Source organism: Leucoraja erinacea, chromosome 30, assembly GCF_028641065.1.
Source record: "Leucoraja erinacea ecotype New England chromosome 30, Leri_hhj_1, whole genome shotgun sequence".
Classification (NCBI taxonomy): Eukaryota; Metazoa; Chordata; class Chondrichthyes; order Rajiformes; family Rajidae; genus Leucoraja; species Leucoraja erinaceus.
The window spans coordinates 780,055-797,588 of record NC_073406.1 but is presented as its reverse complement, the minus strand read 5'-3'; the positions used below and the strand labels follow the sequence as shown (position 1 = coordinate 797,588).

Genomic DNA, 17,534 nt, shown 5'->3' with positions numbered 1-17,534 from the left:
GGAGGGAGAGATAGATCAGCCATGATTGAATGGCAGAATAGACTTGATGGGCCGAATGGCCTAATTCTACTAATAATGGCCATGTCCTTCAACCCGTTTTTTGGAAGCCTCCTGACATTATTGAACCCAGTATATTTGTTACTCCACACAAACTCTTACCTGTCCTGGCCTGAATTATTTAATTTAATTCACATATTTAATCAATAATGTTTTATTATTAGTGTTTAATGTTTTATTTCATTCGTAGCTGTCACTATATGTCATGTTGTGGGCGGAGCACCAAGGCAAATTCCTTGTATGTGAATACTTGGCCAACACACTTATTCATTCATTCATATTAGGGTAATAAGGCATTCAGGTTCACACAGACGCTTCCAACCTCATCTGGTCTGCTCCGAGGATATGACATGGGCATCACAAGCCTCAGCACTCGTGAGTAAGGCAAGGCAGCGCCTTTACCACCTCAGGCAATTGAGGAAATTCAGAGTGTCTCCGAGGATCCTCCAGAATTTCCTCAATTGCCAGCGGCGGTGGTAAAGGCATCTTGTCTTGCCATACTCACCATGCTGGTGTTGGGAATTGCTCTGCTCAAGGACAAGAAGTCAAGTCCCAAGATATTTAAAACAGTTCACCCTACTACGGATGTGCAGTGAAATGAAAGTGGCAATGTCCGCGGACTTTTGTGCAAAAACAAACAACAAAACTGCAGGAAAATTATAAACAACAGGAGGTGCAACTCCACATATTCTTTTACATGGGAGAAATAATGGAAGGAAAAAACGGACAGTAGAGTTAGTCGCTGGTGAGATAGGGCAAACAGTCCGAATGCGGTGGGAACGGAGACTCCTGAGAACCTCTCCGTTTCTTCCCATGGCCACGGAGGACTTTAAACGCCCGTAGCAGCTGGAACAGTCCGTTGCAGGGGTGGAAGGGGTCTTCCATGATTTTATTTGCTCTGGAGTAAAAGAATGTGTGTAGTTATGCATGGGGGGCGAGTGAAGTTCCCATAGTTGCATTGTTTGTCTGAACGCACAAAAGTCTGCAGAGCCTTCTTGTCACTTTCAGCACTCCCAAACCAGATGGTATGTGTCCCGGACAAGATGCTTTTGACCGCCACTGCGTAGAAGGTTGGAGGATCCTCGGAGACACTCTGAATTTCCTCAATTGCCTGAGGTGGCTAAAGGCGCTGTTTGCCTTACTCACGAGTGCCGAGGCGTGTTGACCATGTCATATCCTCAGAGATGTGGACTCCCAGATATTTCGAGGGGCCAGTCGGGCCTATCCGCCGTGCTCTGCAGAGAGTAGTGTCAAGTCCCGAACGCACTCTGGGAACTTACCTCCCCCCCCCTGCAGGGAACTATACAACTATACAACATCACCCATTCCTTCCCTCCAGAGATGCTGCCTGTCCCGCTGAGTTACTTCAGTGTTTTGTGTCTACCTTGGATTTAAAGCACCTGCAGTTCCTTCCTACACAAGGTATGCAAAGAGTCACCACATCAAGGGCACCAACAAAGTTTCCATTTTTCACACATTCCATTTATGGCCCCACTTAGTTCCTGGTGGTTCCCCCACACACGGGATCCCCTGTTGTTCCCAGCGGTGTGTCTGTCCTCCAGCTCCCACGTGTCCCGCCCTCGATCACTGACCCTCATCGACTGCCAGCCTGACCTTCTCGACGTCGGATCCACTCCTGATGTCTCCACGATGGCCCACTGATCCAGAGTCCAGCCGCGGGCCAAACCGCCCAGCATGTGCAGCTCGCATATGCCGAGCTCCGAGCTCCTTGTCCTCCACTACATGGTAACCACACCTGATCTCACATTGCTGAGTAACCTACAGGGCTCACTCACCCAGTAACAGGGAACCAATCTCATCCATCTGTCCAGCTGCCAAATACATGGCACAACATGGCAAACTGTTCATACTCACCAGGTCATCGTTGAGGGCAAAAGTGGCATAACATCTTCAAGAGAGAGTTAGATTTAACTCTTAGGGCCAATGGAATCAAGGGATATGGGGAGAAGGCAGGAACGGGTTACTGATTGTGGATGATCAGCCATGATCATATTGAATGGCGGTGCTGGCTCGAAGGGCCGAATGGCCTACCCTTGCACCTATTTTCTATGTTTCTAACATAGAACCAATGTTATTGGGTGATCGATGGTCAGCATGGATTCAATGGGCCGAATGGCCTATTTCCCTGCTGCATCTTTCAATCAATCCAATCACCGATGCCCGTCTGGGCTGAAAACTCAGGAGACAAAAGGAGGAACCAAAGTAAATGCAAGGATTCTTTTATTTCAAAAATGTAAATATCTGTCAAAATGACACATTTATTCAACACAAATCAAACAGACAGTTTTGTCTCCAAAGAGGAAGATTTGCAAACTACTAATGACAACAAAATAATGTAAAAATCAGTGCTGACCTTAATGGGTCTATATGTAATTCACAGAGCAAGTTTATTCAAAATGAAGATAGACACAAAATGCTGGAGTAACTCAGTGGGACAGGCAGCATCATCTCTGGAGAGAAGGAATGGGTGACGGTTCTGGTCGAGACCCTTCATCAGACTGAGAGTCAGGGGAATTCTTTGAACACATTTGTCCTCACTCAGAATGCCCAGTCTGAGGAAGGGTCTCAACCCGAAACGTCACCTATTTGTTTTCTCCAGAGATGCTGCCTGTCCCGCTGAGTTACTCCAGCATGTTGTGTCTATCTTCGATGTAAACCAGCATCGGCAGTTCCTGGCTGCCTCACCTCATCTTCTCCTTGTACATCAGCTGGGACCCCCTACCTGCACAAAGGCCATTGGAGAATTCTCTTCACATTCCCAGCACCAAGGCAATGGTGAAGGGCAACTCGTTGAGGTGCTGCTTGTTAGGAGGACATGTTGACTCAAAGGATGGCTATCCAAGTACCATTCAACCATTCTAAGCAACGTACCAGGATGCATTGGTTTGGGAACAGCTCCATCCAAGATCGCAGGAAATTGCAGCGAATTGTGGTCGCAGCCCAGACCATCACACAAACCGACCTCCCTTCCATTGACTCCATCTACACCTCACGCTGCCTCGGCAAGGCCAGCAGCATCATCAAGGACCAGTCTCTCCCCTGGCCATTCCCTCTTCTCCCCTCTCCCACCGGGCAAAATGTATAAAAGTGTGTAAACGCACACCTTCAGATTCAGGGACAGTTTCTTCCCAGCTGTTATCAGGCAACTGAATCATCCTACCACAACCAGAGAAGAGTCCTGAAGAGTTTTGATGCTGCTGCACCTGCTGAGTTTCTCCAGCTTTTTTGTGTAACCCAAGAGTCCTGAACTACTATCTACCTCATTGGTGACCCTTGGACTACCTTTGATCGCACCTTGCTGGCGTTACCTTGCACTAACTGTTATTCCTTTATCATGTATCTGTACACTGTAAATGGCTCGATTGTAATCATGTATTGTCCTTTCCGCTGACTGGTTGGCATGCCACAAAAGCTTGTCACCGTACTTCAGTATACATGACAATAAACTACACTGAACTGAACTGATCAGGGAATTGTAACAACTATTCAATTGTTCCTCATTCAAGCTTCAGTGCCATTGTAAAGAGGGTGAGAAGGGGAAAGCACTTGTAAATTGTTCAAGAAGGAACTGCAGATGCTGGAAAATCAAATGTAGACAAAAATGTTGGAGAAACTCAGCGGGTGCAGCAGCATCTATGGAGCGAAGGAAATAGGCGAAGTTGTTTTGTGGACTGGTGCGCGTGAAGTAAATAAGGCAGATGGTTAAGGCAGAGTTGAACAACGTTTTCATGCACGGAATCCACACCTAACTGCTGGGTGAGGGCCACAGCGCCAGAGACCCGGGTTCGATCCAGACCACAGGTACTTCTATACGGAGTTTGTACATTCTCCCCGTGACCTATGTGGGGTTTAGATACATAGATACATAGAACCATAGACAATAGGTGCAGGAGTAGGCCATTCGGCCCTTTGAGTCAGCACAGCCATTCAATGTGATCGTGGCTGATCATCCACAATCAGTACCCTGTTCCTGCCTTCACCCCATATCCCTTGATTCCACTAGCCCTAAGAGCTCTATCTACTGTAACTCTCTTGAAAACATCCAGTGAATTGGCCTCCACTGCCTTCTGAAACAGATTCACAACTCTCTGGGTGAAAAAGTGTTTCCTCATCTCCGTTCCAAATGGCCTACCCCTTATTCTTAAACTGTGGCCCCTGGTTCTGGACTCCCCCAACATCGTGAACATGTTTCCTGCATCTAGCGTGATGTTCCGGTTTCCTCCCACACTCCAAAGACGTACAGGCCCTTCAGCCCACCGGGTCCATACTGACCTACAAGAACAACACACACTAGGGCCAATTTACACATATACCAAACCAATTAACCTCCAAACCTAGAAATAGAATTCCTTTTATTGTCATTCAAACAGCTTGGCTTGAACGAAGGCTGCAGAAATGCAGGTTAATTGGTTTGGTATATGTGTAAATTGGCCCTAGTGTGTGCAGGGTGTTGTTCTTGTAGGTCAGTGCGGACTCAGTGGGCCGAAGGGCCTGTTTCCGTGCTGTATCCCTAACTAAAACTAATTGAATAATCGATGGATGCAATTTGTCGACTGGTCAGTCAAGTTGCCGACTGGCCTCGTATTGTTTACTGGCCCACTGCAGCCGGAAGATGTGGATGTCAGTACGCCAGCCTATGAAAGGGTCCCAACAGTATTCTGGAGACAAGATCTTGGTGGGTTTGTTAAGCCAGAAGTACTTGTTGAGATGGCTCTCATCGTGCCACCGTGCCTCCACCTTGCGCTGCTTGTCCTCCACGATGCCTCTGTGACAGGCCTCGGTCAACCGCCTCACGTTCTGCCACGTACCACCAAACACAGCCGCGTGGTAGTAGAAGTCACCGCGACTCTGCAGGCTAGCCGCGGACAGCGGGTTAGTCTCATACGGGTACATGAACCTGGGCCTCCTGTAGAACCAGGAGTGGAGCAGCGCTACCGAATCGCCCAGCGCCTCCGTGCCAAAGCGCCCACTGAAATGCTGGTCCACATCGAAGCAGAAGATGTAATTCGCCTCGTTATTCACTCGAGTCTCGATCAACTCCTTGATCAGTTTCATGCGAAACATGGAATTATCCTGCCATCGCCTCTGCTTCTCCACAGCCACTTCCCGCAATATCCCTCTGTTACTCAGCCTTGCGCTGATCCTTCTCAGCTTGGCCAGGTCATCCACAAACACATAGTAGATGACAGGGAACCCCGGCATGAAGTGCTCATCAGCCGACACCAGGAATCTCTCCAGGAACATGTCTAGGTAACTGAAATATAAAAGACAAACAAACTCACACACACACACACACACACACACACACACAAAGATGTTGGAGTAACACAGCCGGACAGGCAGCAGCTCTGGACAGAAGGAATGCCTGACTGGAGAAGTGTCTCAACCCTGAGAGGGAGACTAGAGATATGGAAGGGTAAGGCGTGAAAATGTCAGATCAAAGCAGACGTTGATCAAGGAAATGTAGACTGGTTCATTGTTGGATGAGGTGGCAAGGAGGCGTACAAACAGTCAAATTAATCAGGAGGACAGTGAAACTAGTGGGAGAACTAGGGTGGGGGAGGGACAGAGAGAGAAGAAGTCAATGTTCATACCGCTGGGGTGTAAGCTGCCCAAGCCCAACATGAGGTGCTGTTCCTCCAATTTGCACTGGGCCTCGCTCTGACTATGGAGGAAGCCCAGGACAGGAAGTTCAGCGTGGGGCGGTGAGGGGGAGTTAAAGTGTTTCGTAACTCGGTGATCATGTATTCTAGTTTCCCTCTCCCCTGCCTAGTCTGAAGAAGGGTCTCGACCCGAAACGTCACCCATTCCTTTTCTCCAGAGATGCTGCCTGTCCCGCTGAGTTACTCCAGCACTTTGGTGTAAAGCAGCATCTGCAGTTCCTTCTCCAATATACGTTTTGTCCACACAACCACCCTGATTGTTGCTTCCGAGCCCAGCTGACCACAGACGTGTGTGAGTGAAGGACACAGCCAGCAGAAGCCAATGTTGGCTGTCCCAGGTAATGGTCACCAAATCAATCCTTGCCCACCCTTGCAACAACCCATCATTGCTCTCCACTAGTGCTGACCACAGGGTGACACAGCGGTAGAGTTGCTGCCTCACAGCGCCCGGGACCCGGGTTCGAACCCGACTACGGGTGCTGTCTGTACGGAGTTTGTACATTCTCCCCGAGACCACGTGTGTTTTCTCCGAGATCTTCTCTGGAATTCTCTGCCACAGAAGGTAGTCGAGGCCAGTTCATTGGCTATATTTAAGAGGGAGTTAGATGTGGCCCTTGTGGCTAAAGGGATCAGGGGGTATGGAGAGAAGGCAGGGACGGGATACTGAGTTGGATGATCAGCCATGATCGTATTGAATGGCGAATGGTGCAGGCTCGAAGGGCCGAATGGCCTCTACTCCTGCACCTAATTTCTATGTTTCTATGTTTCTCCATGGTCTCCTCCCACACTCCAAAGGCGTACAGGTTTGTTGGTTAATTTTCTTGGTACAAATGTAAATAGTCCCTGGAGTGTGTGGGATAGTGTTCGTGTGCGAGGTTTATTCACTGCAGATAGAGTTTGATAGTGAAATTGTTTACAGCACAGGATAGGGAAGGTTTTGCGGGATATGGGCCAAACGCAGGCGTGTGGGACTAGTGTGAGCATGTTGGTCAGCATAGGCAAGTAGAGCCGAAGGGCATGTTTCTGCGATGTCAGACGTTATAACATACTTGCCAACTGCAAAGACTGTGAGACCAATAACAATGTTCTGCTTCTTATACATCTCATCGTACACCGTTGCGTTGAAGGTGCCATCCCATATGATTGGAGCTTTCCATTGTGTACAGGTTTGCACATCCGTCCTGGTCCTAGATAGAGGAGGAAAGACAGCTGAGAGAAACAGCCTCCATTCTACATCTTTCATCTCCAGTTCAGATGCTCTGAAGGGGTTACCCAGAATTGATGTTCAAGGGTTTGTGTACAAGTCATTGAAGGCCAACATGCATCTATCTGAGAGAAGCGATGTCAGGGGCAGATGGCATTGTTAGACTTCATTGCAACATGCTGCAATAAGGAAGAGACACAAAATGCTGGAGTAACTCGGCAGTAATGGGTGACGTTTCGGGTCGAGACCCTTCTTCACGCTCTGAGTTATTCCCGCTGAGTTACTCCAACATTTGTGTCTATCTTTGGGGAAAACCAGCATCTGTAGTTGTGCTTTGTGGTAGGAGGACGTGTTGACTCAGTGGACAGCTATTCAAGAACCATTCAACCAATGTAAGCATTGTATCAGGATGCATCACAGCAGGGTTTGGGAACAGCTCCATCCAAGACCGCAGGAAATTGTGGACGCAGCCCAGACCATCGCACAAATCAACCCCATCACGCTGCCTCGGCAAGGCCAGCAGCATCATCAAGGACGAGTCACACCCTGGCCACTCCCTCTTCTCCCCTCTCCCATCAGGCAAAAGGGTGATGCAGCGTTAGGGTTCGATCCTGACTACGGGCGCTGTCTGTACGGACTTTGTACGTTCTCCCCGTGATCTGCGTGGGTTTTCTCCGGGTGCTCCGGTTTCCTCCCACACTCCAAATACATGTGGTGTTGTAGGTTAATTGGCTTTGGTAAAATTGTAAATTGTCCCTGAGTGTGCGTAGGATAGTGTTAGCGTGCGGGGATCGCTGGCTGGCATGGAAACGATGGGCCAAAGGGCCTGTTTCTGTGCTGTATCTCTAAACTAAACTAATGTGTCAAGCTCCCAATGCCCATTGAAGGAAGGCCAATCCAACAAGAGCCCCAGAAACATACAGATGGCAATTTCAGCAACAACACCACAATCCAATAGACAATTGACAGATGTTTGAGAATAAAATGGCACCAACCAATAATCCAGATAGTTGTCTGCATGGGTCCCAGGCCTCAGCTTGAATCCTTTGGGCAAATGACACTTTTCCATGGGAATGAGGCCTTCCAGAAACCTGAAGGCAGATCATTGAATGGTGTTAGCTTGGATATTATTCAATGCAATGAAATACAGATAGATTAAATGCAGTTGAATACAATTACAAATATAAGAAGTGCAGACAATGCAGCCAGCAATCTCCTGGCTGCCTCAACTACCTCCTCTGGCAGCTCGTTCCATACACCCACCCCATCAGATTCCTGTCAAACATTTCCCCTCGACCTCTGGTTCTTGATTAACCTACTCTGGGTAAAAGACTGACCTATTCTCCTCACGATCTTATCCACCTCTGTAAGATCACCCCTCATCCTCCTACACTCCATGGAATGAAGGCCTAGTCTGCCCAACCTCTCTCCTATAACTCAGGCCCCTAGTCCTGAAGCATCCTTGTAAATTGTCTCCGCTCCCAATTCCAGCTGAACAACATTGGCCCCTTTAACAAGGAACTGCAGATGCTGGTTTTCCAAGGAAAGACACAAAATGCTGACGTGACTTAGGGGGTCAGAGGGCACCTCTGAAGACCGTGGATCGGTTATGGTTGGGGTCAGGACCATTCTTCAGCCGGTCTAAAGATGGATCCAGACCCGGAATGTCACATATCCACGCACGGCCCTACATCTAGCCCAATCACTCCCACTGATCCTAACCGATTGCACATTGAAAATTCTGGGTAAATGATTTAAAAGTGGCCAAACATTTCTATGGGACTGTCATGCCTTAGAGGAGGAATCTTGGTGCATAGAACTACCCCCTTGGAACAGACCGATCAAAGGGCTTCATGCAGAATGGGCAACCTTGTGAAACAGTTGACTGCATCTAATGCATCGTCTTTTAGCAGTTCAGTGCAGCATTGTATTAATGTTTTTTAGTTTCATTTAGTTTAGAGATACAGTATGGAAAATGATCCTTCGACCCATTGAATCCACACAGACAAGTGAACCCCATCCATGAACACAATCCCACACACAAGGGACAATTTTACCCAAGCCAATTAACCTACAAATCTGCACTTCTTTACAGTGTGGGAGGAAACCTGAGCACCTGGAGAAAACCCACGCGATCACGGGGAGAATGTACAAACTCCGTACAAACAGCACCCATAGTGAGGTTGGAACCTGTTCACTGGTGCTGTGAGGCAGCAACTTTCCCGCTGAGGGATATGTAAGGATGGTTTAACGCTTTAATTGGGTAGGGCTAACATAAAAACAGCTGGTATCGAGTCCACATCCATCACAGGGAAGTGAACATTCTTGGACCACAACAGCATTGGCATAAAGCAACTAATCAAAACAAGGAAACCAAGACATTAATATAGACGTTGGGAGGTCATGTTGCAGTTGTATAAGATGTCAGTGAGACCGCATCTAGAATATTGTGTTCAGTTCTGGGCACTGTGTTATAGGAAATATATTGTCAAGCTTGAAAGGGTTCAGAGAAGATTTACAAGGATGTTGCCAGGACAGGTGTACAAAATCATGAGAGGAATAGATCGGGTAGATGCACAGAGTCTCTTGCCCAGAGTAGGGGAATCGAGGACCAGAGGACAAAGGTTCAAGGTGAGGGGGAAAAGATTTAATAAGAATCCGAGGGGTAACTTTTTCACACAAAGCTGCTGCCTGACCCGCTGAGTTACTCCAGCACTCTGTAAAACGTCACCTATCCACCCTCCCCTCCACCCACATTCCTTTATCTGCCTTCCCAATTTGCAACTTCAATCCCTTTTATAACACCTTCGGTTTTAATTTCCGACTTTTGTCCCAACCATCTGAAGATCAAATCCCCCTCGCCTGTGTCCACCAAATCAGTCTGAAGGAGGGTCCCAACCCAAAACGTCACCTATCCATGTTCTCCACAGATGCTGCCTGACCCACTCAGTTATGGTGCAGCAGCATCTATGGAGCTAAGGAAATAGGCAACGTTTCGGGCCGAAACCCTTCTGGAAATAGGCAACGTTTCGGGCCGAAACCCGGAAGGGTTTCGGCCCGAAACATTGCCTATTTCCTTAGCTCCATAGATGCTGCCTGACCCGCTGAGTTACTCCAGCACTCTGTGAAACGTCACCTATCCATGTTCTCCACAGATGCTGCCTGACCCACTGAGTTACTCCAGCACTCTGTGAAACGTCACCTATCCATGTTCTCCACAGATGCTGCCTGACCCGCTGAGTTACTCCAGCACTGTGTGAAACGTCACCTATCCATGTTCTCCACAGATGCTGCCTGACCCACTGAGTTACTCCAGCACTCTGTGAAACGTCACCTATCCATGTTCTCCACAGATGCTGCCTGACCCGCTGAGTTACTCCAGCACTCTGTGAAACGTCACCTATCCATGTTCTCCACAGATGCTGCCTGACCCGCTGAGTTACTCCAGCACTCTGTGAAACGTCACCTATCCATGTTCTCCACAGATGCTGCCTGACCCATCCGCTGAGTTACTCCAGCTTTTTATGTCTATCAGCAGCTGGTATCAATTGGGCAGAATGGTTGATTTGAATGCTGTAGTCTCAGCGCTGACCTGGTAACTCTCTAGGATATATACTGCTGAACATTGGCAAACAAACACTGCATTATTTTGTACAAACAGAATCAAAACACTTAGCTGGAACGGTTGTTAAGCAACTTTGAGGCTCGGTAGTTGGAAATGGACATCAAATCTTTATTTACCTCCAAGTTTATTGTTGCTATTATTCCTGCCTTCTGCCTACAGGCAATGCTAATAAAGTCGCCTTTATTTTCTGCACCTGCTTATTATGTTCACGCTTGCATTTTATCAGATAAAAGGCTGGACATTGTTGCAACTTAATATTTCATGATTTTGCTTCAAAGGACCAGTTTGGGGAGCTGCCATCTCTTCATATGATCGCAACGTTTCAGTTGCACAAACTGAGAGAAGAACATTCCTCAGAACAGTTCCTTTGTTAGTCGTTGTGACTGTGATCTTTCTCCACGTTGTCCAGCATTGATCAGGATTGTTGCAATGCACAACTCTCTGTGTGGGGAAACTACTTACATTGGAGAGGGATTGTTATATGAAGACCAGAGCAGGCAGCTCAACAGCCCATGTGTGTTTCCTGGTCAGTGTAGTAGAGATACAGCTCAGAAACAGGCCATTCGGCCCATCGACCAGTGATCACCCCGTACATTAGTTCTATTCTACACCCGAGGGACAATTTATAATTTTACTGAAGCCAATTAACCTACAAACCCGTATGTTTTTGGAGCGTGGGAGGAAACTGGAGCTCCAGGAGAAAAGGCCACAGCGTTACAGGGAGATCGTACAGACGGCACTCGTAGTCAGGGTTGAACCAGTGTCTCTGGGGCTGTGAGGGACAACTGTACCACTGTACACGGACTACATTATAACCAGAGTTCCGTAGATAGGGTAGACAGTCAGAACAGGGCACAGAGTGCTGGAGTAACTCAGCGGGTCAGGCAGCATCTGTGGAGAGAACATGGATAGGTGACGTTTCACAGAGTGCTGGAGTAACTCAGCGGGTGCAGCAGCATCTATGGAGCTAAGGAAATAGGCAACGTTTCGGGCCGAAACCCGGAAGGGTTTCGGCCCGAAACGTTGCCTATTTCCAGAAGGGTTTCAGCCCAAAACGTTGCCTATTTCCTTAGCTCCATAGATGCTGCTGCACCATAACTCAGTGGGTCAGGCAGCATCTGTGGAGAACATGGATAGGTGACGTTTTGGGATGGGACCCTCCTTCAGACTGATTTGGTGGACACAGGCGAGGGGGATTTGATCTTCAGATGGTTGGGACAAAAGTCGGAGATTAAAACCGAAGGTGTTATAAAAGGGATTGACGTTGCAAATTGGGAAGGCAGATAAAGGAATGTGGGTGGAGGGGAGGGGAACAAATAGGTGTGCATTCCAATCAAAAATCAAAGTCCAATCAAGGATAGTCCGAGGGTGTTATCTAAATTATGATCTAATTGAGGTGTTATCTAATTTATTATCTAAATGGTGGCCGATTGGGAAAGGGGGAGATGCAACGAGACCTGGGTGTCATGGTACACCAGTCATTGAAGGTAGGCATGCAGGTGCAGCAGGCAGTAAAGAAAGCGAATGGTATGTTAGCTTTCATTGCACAAGGATTTGAGTATAGGAGCAGAGAGGTTCTACTGCAGTTGTACAGGGTCTTGGTGAGACCACACCTGGAGTATTGCGTACAGTTTTGGTCTCCAAATCTGAGGAAGGACATTATTGCCATAGAGGGAGTGCAGAGACGGTTCACCAGACTGATTCCTGGGATGTCAGGACTGTCTTATGAAGAAAGACTGGATAGACTTGGTTTATACTCTCTAGAATTTAGAAGATTGAGAGGGGATCTTATAGAAACTTACAAAATTCTTAAGGGGTTGGACAGGCTAGATGCAGGAAGATTGTTCCCGATGTTAGGGAAGTCCAGGACAAGGGGTCACAGCTTAAGGATAAGGGGGAAATCCTTTAAAACCGAGATGAGAAGAACTTTTTTCACACAGAGAGTGGTGAATCTCTGGAACTCTCTGCCACAGAGGGTAGTTGAGGCAGTTCATTGGCTATATTTAAGAGGGAGTTAGATGTGGCCCTTGTGGCTAAGGGGATCAGGGGGTATGGAGAGAAGGCAGGTACGGGATACCAAGTTGGATGATCAGCCATGATCATATTGAATGGCGGTGCAGGCTCGAAGGGCCGAATGGCCTACTCCTGCACCTAATTTCTATGTTTCTATGTTTCTATGATGTAGATAGTAGCTCAGGACCGCTCTCTAGTTGTGATAGGATGGTTCAGTTGCCGGGATGAAACTGGCCCTGAATCTGGAGGTGTGTGTTTTCACACTCCTGTACCTCTTGGCTGATGGGAGAGGGGAGAAGAGGGAGTGGCCGGGGTGCGACTGGTCTGTGATGATGCTGCTGGCCTTGCTGAGGCAGCGTGAGGTGTACCAGACCAGGAGCATAAAGTCTCGAATGCAGCAGACTGACAACGCTACCCAGCTGAAAACCAATGGGCACCTTCTATCGTGTAGATAGTTCCTTACCTGAAGAACACAGGGTTCACCAGTGAATAGACAGTGAAGACGAGAAGTAAACACAAGCATTTCTGTCTCATCACCAGGTACCTGAATAATAAGAGAGAGACACACACATCAGTCATGGTGTTACACACCATTCAATCTACCCTGCAACTTATCTACAGTGCTGTCCAATCATTCCATTCTCATCTCCTCCGGGCAAGAGGTACAGAAGTGTGAAAACTCACATCTCCCGATTCAGGGACAGCTTCTTCCCAGCTGTCATCAGGCATCTGAACCATCCTACCACAACTAGAGAGCAGTGCGGAACCACTGTCTAACTCATTGGTGACCCTTGGACTATATAAGGGGTTGGACAGGCTAGATGCAGGAAGATTGTTCCCGATGTTGGGGAAGTCCAGGACAAGGGGTCACAGTTTAAGGATAAGGGGGAAGTCTTTTGGGACCGAGATGAGAAGAACATTTTTCACACAGAGAGCGGTGAATCTCTGGAATTCTCTGCCGCAGAGGGTAGTTGAGGCCAGTTCATTGGCTATATTTAAGAGGGAGTTAGATGTGGCCCTTGTGGCTAAAGGTATCAGGGGGTATGGAGAGAAGGCAGGTACGGGATATTGAGTTGGATGATCAGCCATGATCATATTGAATGGCGGTGCAGGCTCGAAGGGCCGAATGGCCTCAACTCCTGCACCTATTTTCTATGTTTCTATGTTTCTGTACAACTGTAAATGGCTCGATTGTAATCATGTATTGTCTTTCTGCTGACTGGTTAGCACGCAACAAAAGCTTTTCTCTGTACCTCAGTACACGGGACAATAAACTCAACTGAAACTCCAATTCTAAGTAACCTCAATCCCTTTTTGACGAATCAACAGATTCCATTTCAACAACAGTGGTAAACCAGAACATTACAAGCCTAAAAGCCCTTTCTATTTTTTAGTTATTTGATTTTCCTTTTACCACAGACAGACACAAATGCTGGAGTTCTGCCCGACAATAGACAATAGACAATAGGTGCAGGAGTAGGCCATTTGGCCCTTGTGATCATGGCTGATCATCCCCAATCAGTACCCCGTTCCTGCCTTCTGAGGAAGGGTCTCGACCTGAAACGTCGCCTCTTCCTTTGCTCCATAGATGCAGCCTCAGCCACTGAGTTTCTCCAGCATTTTTGTCCACCACAGACCATCAGACAAATCAGACTCCCCACCATTGACTCCATCTACACTTCACGCTGCCTCCCGGAAGCAGCAACATAATCTAGTGCAGCTGACCCGGTCATTGTCTCTTCTCTTCGGGCAGAAGGTAGAGAGAGGATTGAAAGTGCTTCACCAGGCTCAGGAATAGCAATTGTCAACATAAACCTATTAGTCATTTCATCACAGCTTACAACCAACATCGGAACAATCAACTGATGTGAAATGGGATTCACGCGGTCTCAGACAACTGACACAGTACAAGATAGTCACAGAACGCTGGAGAAACTCAGACTGCATCTCTGGAGCAACTTGCAAAATGCTGCACTCAACCCCCCAGAAATCTCCATGGAACCACTAAATAACCACAGCTAACAATGTTCAAGAAGGAACTGCAGATGCTGGAGAATCGAAGGTACACAAAAAAGCTGGAGAAACTCAGCGGGTGCAGCAGCATCTATGGAGCGAAGGAAATAGGCAACGTTTCGGGCCGAAACCCTTCTTCAGACTGATCTTCAAACAGCTAACAATGGCCTGTTTCCTTTATCATCGTTTCTTTTTTGCCCGTCGTTTATTAATGTGTTCTGTCTCTCTACATCACCGTCTATATATCTCTTGTTTCCCTGGCCAGTTGACGAAGCCTCTCGGCTCTTCAGAGATGTGTGAATTTATGGAATTCTCTGCCACACAAGGCAGTCGAGGCTAATTCACTGGATGAATTTGAAAGTTAGTTAGAGCTCTAGGGGCTAGTGGAGCCGAGGGATATGGGGAGAAGGCAGGCACGGGTTCCTGATTGTGGATGATCAGCCATGATCACATTGAATGGCGAATGGTGCAGGCTCGAAGGGCCAAATGGCCTCCTCCTGCACCTATTTTCTATGTTTCTATGACTCGAAACGCCAACCATTCTTTCTCTCCATTGATGCTGCCTGTCCCGCTGAGTTACCCCAGTAGTTTGTTTCTATCTTCGGATAACAAGATAAAGATTCACTCAATTTAACAATCGCAACATCCCAATTCCCGATGATTTGGTGTCCACCACGCCGGGATGTCCACCGACCCTGCACTGTCCACTGCAAGGGCCAGGAAGCGAGCGGGCAAGATCATCTCTGACCCCTCTCACCCTGGCCACAAACTCTTTGAATCACTTCCCCCTGGAACTGTCAAAGCTGCCACAGCCCGACATAAAAACAGTTTTTATTCACGAGTAGCAGCTCTACACAACAGCCAAAAATCTGTAGCCTCCCTTTTGCTCTGGTATTTTATTTAATTCTTCCCATGTTTAAATTATAATATTTTATTCTTAATTGTTTACTGTATGTCATGTTGTTACTTGCGAGCGGAGCACCGGGGCAAATTCCTTGTATGTGTACATTGTGTATTCAATTCAATTCAATATCTCATTCTCATTTGCAACGTTGTTTAATTGAGCGAGAAAGATCAGTCGAGACCAGGAACCGCAGATGTTGGAATACGAGCAAAACACAAAGTGCTGGAGGAACTCAGCGGGCCAGGCAGCGTCTGTGGAGGATAGACGTGTCTGAAGAAGGGTCTCGACCCAAAACGTCACCCATTCCTTCTCTCCAGAGATGCCGCCTGTCCCGCCGAGATATTCCAGCACTTTGTGTCTATCTTCGGTTTAAACCAGCACCTGCAGTTCCTTCCTGCATATCTATCCCATCCATTGAAGACCGTGTTTACAGATTTCACTGTTCCTTTCGATTACATATGACACATGAACTCTCTTGGCTTGACTCGGGTTGGGACCCTTCTTCAGACCCGAACCCGAAACGTCACCTATCCATGTTCTCCACAGATGCTGCCTGACTCGCTGAGTTACTCAGCACTCTGTGAAACGTCACCTATCCATGCAGATGCTGCCTGACTCGCTGAGTTACTCCAGCACTCTGTGTGTGTGTGTGTGTGTGTGTGTGTCCCTCTCTCGCTGCTCGTTTGATCAGTAGCGTTGCTTGATTTCTTTCCCAGTAGTCGAGGGTTAGAGCAAGAGATAAGGTGGGGAGTCGGAGCAACAAATCCCAGCACTGTGGCTCCCCGCCCGCTGCCCGACCTGATCGCCAACATCTATCTGCCTGCTCAATATATCTCCCCACCCCAGCACCCAGCACCCAGCACCGCCTGTTGCTACAGTTCTGTCCCCCTCTCCACATCTATCTGCCTCTCTATGTATCTCAGTCCCTCTGTCTCTCTTCATATCTCCATGTCTCTCTCTGTTTCTGTCTCTCGGTGTGTTTGTCTCAAAACACAACAATCTGCGCATCTCAGAAAGTAAACGAACATCTAAACGAACACACGCCTGAATGCAAACGCAAAATGCCCCATCGTCTTTTGGAATAAGCAGTGAGCGGAGGCTGAGAAACTTCACCCCGCGCCCGGGGGTATGTTCATTGAGGTTTGGGGAGAGAGGAGGGGGAAGGGGAGAGGGGGGAGAGATGGGAGAGGGTGGGAGAGGGGGGGGAGAGAGGGGGGGGGGGGGGGGGGGGGGGGGGAGGGATAGAAGGAGAGGCCACTCACTTTAGGCAGGAGATGCACTTGGTCCCCATGGACGTCATGGGCAGTGCCGTGTACAGGGAGCCGGGCTGTGGCGCGGTGTCGGGACCAGCGCTGGTCGCTGTTGGAGTGGCGAGGAGGCGCGGCTATGGACCCACACACACACCCACAGACACACCCACACACACAGACCCCCCCCCCCACAGACACACACACACACACACACACACCACACACACAGACACCCCCCCCCCCACACACAGACACACCCCCACACACAGACACACCCACACACACACACACCCCACACACAGACACACCCACACATAGACACCCCCCCCACACAGACACACCACACACACAGACACACCCACACACATACACACGCACAGACACACCCACACACAGACACCCCCACACACAGACACCCCCCACACACAGACACACCCACACACAGACACCCACACACAGACACCCCCACACACAGACACCCCCACACACAGACACACCCACACACAGACACCCCCCCCCCCACACACACACACAGCCCACCCCACCCCCACACATACACACACACACAGACCCCCCCCCCCCCACACACACACACACACACACACACACACACACACAGACACCCCCCCCCATTATTATCCTTAATAATCTGAAGAAGGGTTTCGACCTAAAACGTCACCAAAACTCATATGTCAGGCTGTTATTCATCGATTACAGCTCGGCATTTAACACAATCATCTCCTCCAAACTGGTTGCCAAACTCGCTAAACTTTGCAATTGGATC

General features: G+C 48.4%; 1 protein-coding gene across 1 annotated transcript; it reads right to left on the bottom strand.

Annotated features, from left to right (window-relative positions):
• Nucleotides 1-2,207: 2,207 nt before the first annotated feature.
• LOC129711445 (alpha-1,3-galactosyltransferase 2-like) lies at nt 2,208-16,932 on the bottom strand. The gene is made up of 5 exons (XM_055659061.1): nt 16,763-16,932; nt 13,047-13,127; nt 7,941-8,036; nt 6,791-6,928; nt 2,208-5,332 (listed from the first exon to the last, which is right to left on the bottom strand). The coding sequence occupies exons 1-5, from the start codon at nt 16,798-16,800 to the stop codon at nt 4,636-4,638; spliced, it is 1,050 nt and encodes a 349-aa protein (XP_055515036.1). The 5' UTR covers nt 16,801-16,932; the 3' UTR covers nt 2,208-4,635.
• Between the last annotated feature and the right edge of the window lie 602 nt (nt 16,933-17,534).

What these genes read in the sequence shown, in the direction of transcription:
- LOC129711445 (XM_055659061.1), bottom strand. Translation starts at nt 16,800, where the DNA reads ATGACGTCCATGGGGACCAAGTGCATCTCCTGCCTAAA. An exon ending in AAGTGCATCTCCTGCCTAAA is followed by an intron (nt 13,128 to 16,762) that starts GTGAGTGGCCTC and finishes CTTATTATTCAG; the next exon opens with GTACCTGGTGATGAGACAGA. An exon ending in ACAGTCTTTGCAGTTGGCAA is followed by an intron (nt 5,333 to 6,790) that starts GTATGTTATAAC and finishes TTTATATTTCAG; the next exon opens with TTACCTAGACATGTTCCTGG.